This window comes from Thrips palmi, unplaced genomic scaffold (assembly GCF_012932325.1).
Source record: "Thrips palmi isolate BJ-2018 unplaced genomic scaffold, TpBJ-2018v1 HiC_scaffold_7, whole genome shotgun sequence".
NCBI lineage: Eukaryota > Metazoa > Arthropoda > Insecta > Thysanoptera > Thripidae > Thrips > Thrips palmi.
Window position 1 is genome coordinate 9,306,976 of NW_023144634.1, and position 9,422 is coordinate 9,316,397.

A 9,422-nucleotide genomic window follows, 5' to 3' on the forward strand; every position below is an offset into this window, starting at 1 on the left:
ATGAGTGCGAGAGAGACAGAGCGATGCTTCGCCACCAGGCGGCTGGCTCTAAGTACCGGCACCAGCGCGCCAGCTGGGCACCGAGACGACCGGGACCGAGGCGCGGCACTGGAATCGGCTTGTCTTTACTGCCGCGCCTTCGGGCCTTCGGGCCTTCGGGCCTTCGCCTTGCCTTGGCTTGCCCGGCTGACGCGCTGACGCCGAGCGCGACTTCAAGAAGTGCCCCGGCAAGCCCCACCGCTCGCCCCGCTTTCCCGATTCATCCGTATTCATTCAATGAAGTGGACTCGCGTTTCCCACAGGGCGGTGCCTGAAGCCGTGCCTGCGGCTGTGGCGCCACCGCCAACACTGGGCGGCGCTTTGCCGAAATAAAAACAAAGTCATCGAGCATCGCCTGGCGTTGCCGCCGTTTGAGCGGGGCTTTGGTTGCCATGACGACGCTGACAGTGTAGCTGACAGTCGACGCACTCTTGGCGAGTCCCATACTACAGCAGGTCCGCGCTCAAGCCCATCCCGACCCATCCCAGCAGCATGTTCAAGTCGGCCGCAGACGGCGGGGGAACGTCAGACGAAGGGACAGTAAGCATCGTTCGACGCGCACGCACGCCGTCGGCTTCGCTGGCGGTCTCTGTGAGAGTGAGCCGCGGCTGTAGAGTACAGTGTGGTGTACGACGCTTGCGCTGCTGGCGAGTGGCATTGCGGGGGCTCGCGGGGAAGTCCCAATGCGCTCAGGGAAGGTCCGGAGGACACAAGGCCCATCAGTGAGAAAGCTCGGTGGGGGCCTTGGATCGAGGCAAGGGGTTGGTCCAAGACGCTCGACCCCGACATCGTCCTGGCGTACCAGCGTGAGGGACGGCCCGAGCGCCAAGGCCAACGCCAGCACGCCTAGGTGCGACTTTAATTGCTAACCACTGCCTTCTCCTGGCCAAGTGGGCTTCCGGCTGTGGGTGCGTTCGCGCTTCGCGTGTTCGCCTTCGCGCCCCGGCGGCGTGGCGGCCCGGCGCTCTGGTCTTAGCCGGTCTATGCGCGGTGGGGCGTGGCGGCGCGTCGTGGCGCTGCCGCGTAGCGCGAGCCCCTTCCCCGCCCCCTTCCCCCTTGCCGCGGTGCCGGTTGGCCGGTCCCAGGTCGCGTCGTGGACGTCCGCGGCGGGGAAGGGGTGAGGGGGCGGCAGGGAGCGGCATGGACCGGCGCGGCGAGCGCGGCGGGGCGCGGTTCAGGTCGCGTTGTATGCCGGGAGAGGCGAGGGGCAGGGGGAGGAGAGGGGAGGGGGGTCGCAGAGCGCGCCCCGAGCGGTGCACTGCAGCACCAGGGCATGCCCACTGCGCATGCGCGATGGCGCCCATTCAAACACCGCGTTTACCCCTTTTGCGCCATTTCTAACGGTCGGATCCGGACCAAATTCGAGAATAAAGGTCCAACGGCCAAGCCGAAGCCGTTCTCGGTGGCTTCTTCAATTACTACGGCGTTGAAACGGCGAAACTGCCAACTGCGTCAGTCCGCCGCTGTATCGATCCCCTGAAAATTCGAGAAAATGGCGGCCCGTCCGCAGAGGAGGGGCAAAGCAGACAGCTCAATTTTCCAGGCTTTCCCCTGCCTTTTCTCCCTCCAAAAGACGCCCCTATGCATTTTCCGGCCTAAACATGAGCGTTGAACGCGCCGAGAGGCTCACAGGCCCCTACAACATGGTTGACGCATTGCAGGTGCGTACCAGCCAATCAGAGGCGACTTTAGTTTGGATGTGAGCGGCGCAGAGCGGCGCAGAGCGGAGAGACGAGGCAGTCTAGTAAACAAGACCGCACCCACCGCCTATAAAGCGGTGTGCCTCCGCGCCCGGGAAGTAGTCCCTCGCCGTCTCGCACGTTGGACGGACCGTTTGACGTTCAAATCGGTTTGTGTGTGACTTGGAACGCGTGAAATTAATTTCGGGAGCACCTCAGACCTCATTTGACAGCTGCAAAGAGAAGACGCACTGCGGCTGGCGAAAAAGTCTCCGGCGGATGTATACACGGTGGTGATACTGCCCGAACCTCCATTTATCCGTGGGATTTTGTCGGAGCGAGTTCGCGACATTCGCGCCCGCGGCCGTTGTGTAGTTCTGTTCGAGAACCCGCGACGAATCAACAATGGTGAGTGGTTAGAAATACCCATCGTGGTGAAAATATTGTCCGTGAAATATCGGCCGATCGCCCTGTTGGATTATTTCCGTGCGACTGTGGTTATCCTCTCCGGAATCTGACTTTGAGCTCGGCCCGCTGACGTTTCGGGAGCCGCTTCTTGTATGGACTCTGCAGTGGTGTCGGGGGAGAGAAGTCCTAGTCTGACGGTTCTGTCACGGTGGTGGGCTTTCTGTTTCCAAGTTTGAGTCTGAAGCAAGCAAGCGACTCTGTGCGAATGGGCGACCGCTTGGACACCTAGGCTTGACGCCAGCGGGGCTTGTGCTCGCCCGGGTTCGACCTGGCGGATTTAAGGTTAAGGCGAGCCTAGGCGCACAGCGCATAATCAGAGTCAAATTGCGAGAGCAGGACCCGTCGGGCCGAGTGTGAAGTGGCAAGAGCTCGTCTGGCACCGCGCTGGACTTTGGCCGAGAAGAGGCGCTGGTCCGTGGTGCGTCAGCGGGAGCCAACGCAGGTGGTCAGAAGTGAACGGACGTCGCCTCTCCGCCTCGTCAGCCTGCACCGCCATCTCTGGGATACGTCTTGGATACCTTGTCAACGGCCGCCTTCGCAACCGCGGCGCAAACCGCCCCCGCCGCCCCCGGCCCGGGCAAGCAGAAGCAGGGCACGCCCGTGGAGAAGCCGCGGCGCCGCCCCCGAGTCGGAGTCGCTGCCCCGCGAGCCGCCAGCACCGCCCCCGGAGCGCCGAGGCCGCCAGCCAGCCGCCCCCGGCCGCCCCCGGCCGCCCCCGGCCGAGGCAGAGGCCAAGCCCGGCGGGGCCCCCGCCTACCGCCCCCAGGCCGCTGGCCCCAGCTCATCGCCGTGCTGCCGTGTCGGCGTGCCCCCGACGTCGCCGTGCTTGGCGTGCCGACCGAGCCCCCAGGCCTCAGCCCCCAGGCCCGGGTCCCTCTTGGGGTCCCTGCCCTCCGCAGCGAGTGCTCGTGTCCGAGGGCGAAGGGTCTGTTTAGGATTTGGCCCAAGCCGTGTGCTCGCAGTGCTGTGGGGTTGAGCGTGTTGTGGCGGCCGCTACGCAGTGCTTCGAAGTGCTACGGAGCCTTGCCGCACTCAAGGGCGAGACGAGTCGTGCTGACCTAGAGCCAGAGCCCTAGCCCAGCCCTAGCCCGGCCCACAGCCAAGCAGAACGCCAAGCAGACATGTCCCTGAACGTGGAGTCCCCGGCCACCGCGCCCAACTCGGAAAAGGTTGGACGAGCGTGTGTACTTGGTGTGCAGTGTGGCCGTGAGAGCCGCGAATCGCCTAACCGGACTAGAGTGTGGACCTTCTCACTAACTCGAGCCTGCCCGCGCAGGTTATTGACATGGATCAATAGGTAGTTGTAACAGTGTGGACCTACTAACCTGACCAATGTTTGCGAGTGCTGGTTTTGAGTGCAGTGTGAATTGGGGGGTGTGGCATCATGATGTAGTTTTTGCCATGGTGATTGTCCCATGTTAGTAAGAATCTAACCTCATACAGAAACTGTGCATGACTCTCTTGATGGTAATATTCATATTTCAAGTTACGCCATTCAGTGTTGTTTCTTCGCCGGGAAGCCTGGTGGCATTCAATGGAGCTTTCAGTCATTTTTTTTTTAATTTTGGGCGTATTTTATGACATGTCTCATGTTACAAGTTCACCAATTTTGGACACATCCTTATCATTGTAATAAGATTCCTAGTGTCAATGCACAATCTCTGAAGTTTGTTTTCAACTATACTGTTTTTGTCATTCTGAAGTTAGCATGGTTTGAAATGTAAATTCATTGAAGTGTTTGTATCAGTTCAGTTCCTTGTACTCATTGATGGAGTACTGAGAACTGAGTCAGTACCAGACTAGTTCTAAAGCAATCTGTTACTTTTTATTCTTTCAGGCCGATCAACTGACTGAGGAGCAGATTGCTGAGTTCAAGGAGGCGTTCTCACTCTTCGACAAGGACGGAGATGGCACAATCACCACCAAGGAACTTGGAACAGTCATGAGATCCTTAGGGCAGAACCCCACAGAAGCTGAGCTTCAGGACATGATCAATGAAGTAGATGCTGATGGTAAGTTTTGCATGAGTGTTCTGTCTTGTCAGTTTCTGTTTATTGAGGCCATTTTCATCAAACTGCTGTTTTGCTTCTGTAGGTAACGGCACCATTGACTTCCCTGAGTTCCTGACCATGATGGCACGGAAAATGAAGGATACCGACAGCGAGGAAGAAATCAGAGAGGCTTTCCGAGTCTTTGACAAGGATGGCAACGGCTTCATCAGTGCTGCTGAGTTGAGGCACGTCATGACCAACCTTGGTGAGAAGCTGACAGACGAAGAAGTCGACGAGATGATCCGTGAAGCGGACATTGATGGTGACGGCCAGGTTAACTATGAAGGTAAGTCGTCATTTTCACTCTACATATTGAATCTGCAGTCCTGGTCAGTGGACATTGTGTATTTGTGTACAGTTTGTTCTGTTTTCCGTGCCAGTACCTGAAGTTGGTCTAGGGGCACACTGATGCCATTTTCAATGGGTTTGGTTCTTGTAAATGTTTGTGTGCTTTGTTGCACCAAGCTGTGGCAGCTAGCCAGCAGAGACAGTTGCCAGATCCGCGCATGCAGCAGTATCATATATTGCTTGGCATTATGGGATTAATCTGAGGCCTTATCTTGTGGTTCTTTAATTGTTCCATCAATGATTGAGTGAAGTCATGTCCCATCCTCAACAGATCCTCTTGTTCCAATTGAGCTTTTGTAGTTGTCAAAGCAACAGCTGAGATTGGCATTTGTTCTGTGTGAAGCTAATTGTCCTGTTCAGATCACCTTTTAAAATGTTGAGCAAGGTTCATTGTCCGTGTTTAATGGATGATGCTGCAATGTGCATGGGTCTTGTTCATTCTGTTTTCTCCTCTTGCAGATTTCCATACTCTTGCTCAAATAGTTTTCAGAGGGTGCTCAGGCCAGGGTGCGCGAGCGCTTACGCTAGTCTCCCCCTCGGTTAGCCGGTCAGGGCAGGACCTTAGGTGGTCAGTGCTTTGAATTGGTTGGCGTTGCCTCGTAGCGGAATGTTCTGTAATGCACATGATGACCCTCAGTAGAGTGGCCACACTCTTTCACGCTGTGTGTTTTACTGCACAATATCACAATGGTAGCCCTCTTGTATGAAGGCAATGAATTACCACTAATTCTAGATAAGACTTCAATATTTCCTTATTGGGCTGCTTCTGTCTTAACCATTCAGTGAAAAACTCAGCATTCTGGAGATGTTTGGCCACTCTGTCTGTTAATTTCTGTTAAAAGTCTAGTCTTATTGTTTCTCCAATTGCCGATGGATTGTTTGTTCAGTGTCTTTCACTGTACTTGCTGGAAGGACATTTTTCAAGCTTCCTCGCAATTGATTTGCATCGTCATCCTATCTTTGTGCAATGAACCCTTGCTATGCATCGTGGTACCATAGACCACCCAGGGCGCCCCTTGTAGGACTATCTGTCCCTCTCCAAACACGTATTGTAAATGTTCTGCATTGGCAGCATACTTTTGATTCCATCAATTTGGGTTTAGTTACATGCAGGGTATTCTGGGGGATCATAAATTAGCTCAAGTCTTTCAGTTATTTTGGTGCAAGTTTTAATCAGTTTGACTCATTTAGTTTCACAATTGGACTATCAGTATGACTCTTTTATTTTAATATTACACAATGGATTGACTTTGGCATCTCAGCATAGTGGTCCAATAAATTTGATTGGAGTAGTTCTTCCTTTTTTAATTGCTGGGAGTTTCATTCAATGTTTCTGGCAGATAATTTTATTGCCTACAAGAAGCTAAGTTTCTTTGTAATTATTTTTATTTGTTTCCAAGTTCTGTTAGCACTATCTCTACATATTTCTCAACTCTCTTTTTGTATTGTGACTTTGTTACATTAAAACTGTTTCTTATAACTTCTTTTTAATCTTTAACCTAATCATGGCTGCATGATCGATTATTCCTCAAAGGCAATAGAATATTAGTTGGGTGGCTTAAATTTTCTGGCCATGCCTTCTGCTTGTTTTTAGTAGTTGCTCATGATGAAATCTATAGCATTTCTATGATTATGCTGGTTGGTTTCCACTGTAGTCTTTTGTGAATGTGGAACTATGCTGCTCCTTGGCCGGTTCCTTGAACTTGATTAATATGCTGTGTTTGCCAAAGCAGAACAGGTAACTTTGTGATGGGGTTCAAGTTAAATGTAGAGGGGGAGACTAATAAAGATTAATTATACCGGAACTTGACCAGAGCATTTTGTTCTGTATTGAAAAAAGACATAACTGCTTTCTAGTGTTCTGTTGCCTCAGGTGTTTAGTTCATTTTCGCTAAAGACAGAATAAAAGAGCATTTCTTCAAAATCTCATTGCGCCAGGAAGTTGAAGCATTAGGGGACAGGAACAGATTATGATTAAATCTTGATAGGTTTCTTTAATAAGTTTCTTGTATATTTTGAACTTATGGCTGCAATACTGATGACATCACGGGCTATTGTTGCTGTTCTTTCTAGGATCTGTTATCGAGTTTTTTACCGTTATGTGCCACATTTATTTAATTGTTCTTTCCCAGCAAGTAATGAGTCAGTGGAGTGGGAGTCTGACTTTGTCCTGTCGTGCAATGGGGTTTTTGTACAAATACAGCGTCGTCAGTGTTTGCATGACCTGTGTTGTAGACTTGTGCATTGCCTGTCTAGACCAAAATTTTATGAACAGTAAAAGCCACATTTTGAGTTGGTGGTCATGTTTTTAGATCTAATGATAATCCCCAACTGAATGCATTTGCAACTATCTATGGGTATTGCATAGCTGAACTCATCATTTGTGGGTTTTGCTGTTCCTTGACTTGAAGGATAATGATGTTAATCATAGTTTTTGCTTCTTTGCAGAATTCGTCACCATGATGACATCAAAGTGAAGCAAGTAATGTGATAAATCTGGAGTGAAGAACTATTGTTTACCAAGAAGGATAAATGAACCTGCCTGCATTTCTGCTTATCCATTCTGACTCTACTTGAATTGGAAATGAAAGTAGCTAAAATTGGAATGGAATTTTCATTTCATGTATTTGTGATTGTATGATCAATGAATTTTAAGGGGCGCAAGTTATTTGTGTAAGTTAATCCTTTTTGTAAAATATTTCCAGGCATGCAATTAAATGTGATTTTATTGGCCATCTTTTTGTGAAATTGTCAGTAAAGTATTCTAAAATTTAGGAAAAGTACTAGTTACTGTTTTTAAACAATTACTTCCAAGTTCTGATTTACTTCACTCGATTTTTGTTGTGGCCGCTCTATATGGCTCATCTTTCCAATCTGGGTTTTAGTTGTTTTTAATTAGCTTTGTGGGGATCAGGTAGGGATGCCACCTGTCACATTCCTTCGCCATTTTAGGAACATTTTAAATGGAGGTTTTACTGTGGCTGCTTGCGCAGAGCAGTGCGCAAAGTGGCTCGCAAGTGAGTGTGCGGTGTGCAGGAAATTTTGGGCTGGGTGTCTCAGTCTCACTCACATTATGTATCACTTCCTCCCTCCACCAACAGTTTAAAGATGTATTCGGTGAAATAGTTTGCATTGAATATAAATACAACCTTACATGTGTTTCTTCATTTGTGTCTTGTGATTTGATGTTACCTTTCCACTTACTTATGAGGAAGTTTTCTATCAACTTATTAAAATTAGCTAGTATTATGTTTGTACTTGATCATGTTGCTAGTTAAGGTAGACTATTAGATTCAAACTTCATGTGACACGAATGAATTAAGTAATTAAAATTAATTTGGAGGATGATATTCCCTTTGGGGAGTGGGGACAGCCCCTTCAGGACAGCCGTTGTGGCTCATCCTCAGGGGGTACGTTTAGAATCGATACATCTTAATTTGGGGTCTGTAACTTGATGGAAGTTGGCAGATCGTTATTTCACGTTATCGGCCGTGGTTCCCGAAGGCAAAGCGTTCTTGTCGCTGTTTAAGTCAATACCAGCCCAAATGCTTGAAGTATGTTGTCAATATTGGGTGTGGGAGGCAGGACCGATAATGGGAGAGTGACTCTCTGCAAATTTTTGTTCAGTCACTCACTCGCTCCTGATTTTAACATTTGGTTTGAACTAATGGTGTTACTGTAGTACCTACTTACTGCCAGTATTGAGTTCAAAATCAGTTTAATTTCACGTTTTAGTTGTCTGTTCAGTTGCCTGGAGAACCCATCTGTTAAGCCCCCTTTTAGACTAATGTAATAAACTCAATATTTTGTTTGTCTTGTTACTTGCTTTGTTAAATTAATTGCACCAAACATTCCTTGTCCAACCTGTCTCCAAAGGGTATCTCCATTCTCATAGTCCGTACTATTCATAAATGCATGTAATGTATCAACAATGTGTGAAATACATGTTGCTCTTTTAAATACTTCTCAAATCTCTAACCTTGGATTTAATTCCTGTTATAGTTATGATTAGTTTCAGTGTTTTCTATTTAATCATACACTTTGACATATCTTGTTTAAAGAATGCGATATCCTTTGGAGAACAGTGTAGAGTGCACACATCTAACACAAGTTCTCCTTGCACTTTAAACAATATGAATTCGCGTTTAGATCTGTTTGTTGCTAAACACAAAGTGGTGTACAGCAATTGGAAATAAAGATTCCATTTCCTCTATTCTTTTCCAGTATCTAGTTGATTGAAGGTCGCTCCTCTTATCCCTCCAGCTCCATTGTATCTGGCCTCAAACCAATCGAGCCTGGCACGTCTACTGATGAAAATGGGTCCTTAGGCCTAGTACCTAGATCATTCGTAATAATGGAAATAATGATCAAGCTGAAAAACAAAAATTTGCACTAAGCTAAAATTAATTGCTTGAGACAAACGGAATTTCCGAGTGGTGAGAATGCCTCCGTCAGATTTTTCGCTAACTTAAAAACAAATATCAAATAGATTGAATAAAACTAGAAGCAGGGGAAAGGCTGATCGAGTTAACGAGAAGATAAAATGGGGATGAGTTGGCCAACGCGCCCGGGGGGTAGGCATCCCATCGCACACGAGCGACTGTAGCTCCCCGCTGCGGCGACGGGTTGAACTACACGCCCCCGGCCGAGAAGTGGCGCACCCTGGTGGCCGAGGGAGGAAGTTGAGACGACACCGGACTGCCGGATCGGTGGTGCAGTATGTACTTCCCTGTTGCGCCCGGCGAAACCTGACATGAAAATTGGCGCCGGCGAATCGTTGTAGCGTCCTGCAAGGACAAGGACACCGCTCTTGGACACTTCGGCGCCATCCAAAGAT

At 49.2% G+C, this 9,422-nt stretch overlaps 1 protein-coding gene across 2 annotated transcripts; it reads left to right on the forward strand.

Moving 5' to 3' along the window:
• Positions 1 to 1,817: 1,817 nt before the first annotated feature.
• Positions 1,818 to 8,545, forward strand: LOC117652262 (calmodulin). Of its 2 annotated transcripts, none has more exons than XM_034397032.1 (4): positions 1,818 to 2,126; positions 4,024 to 4,198; positions 4,281 to 4,523; positions 7,034 to 8,545. In XM_034397032.1, exons 1-4 carry the CDS (start codon positions 2,124 to 2,126, stop codon positions 7,060 to 7,062), a joined length of 450 nt encoding a protein of 149 aa, XP_034252923.1. In that variant the 5' UTR covers positions 1,818 to 2,123; the 3' UTR covers positions 7,063 to 8,545. The 2 variants fall into 2 exon arrangements, with proteins under 2 accessions (XP_034252923.1, XP_034252922.1); XM_034397031.1 differs by lacking the exon at positions 1,818 to 2,126 and adding an exon at positions 3,293 to 3,355.
• The last annotated feature ends 877 nt before the right edge of the window (positions 8,546 to 9,422 follow it).

What these genes read in the sequence shown, in the direction of transcription:
- LOC117652262 (XM_034397031.1), top strand. Translation starts at nt 3,308, where the DNA reads ATGTCCCTGAACGTGGAGTCCCCGGCCACCGCGCCCAACTCGGAAAAG. An exon ending in CAATGAAGTAGATGCTGATG is followed by an intron (nt 4,199 to 4,280) that starts GTAAGTTTTGCA and finishes TTGCTTCTGTAG; the next exon opens with GTAACGGCACCATTGACTTC. An exon ending in CGGCCAGGTTAACTATGAAG is followed by an intron (nt 4,524 to 7,033) that starts GTAAGTCGTCAT and finishes GCTTCTTTGCAG; the next exon opens with AATTCGTCACCATGATGACA.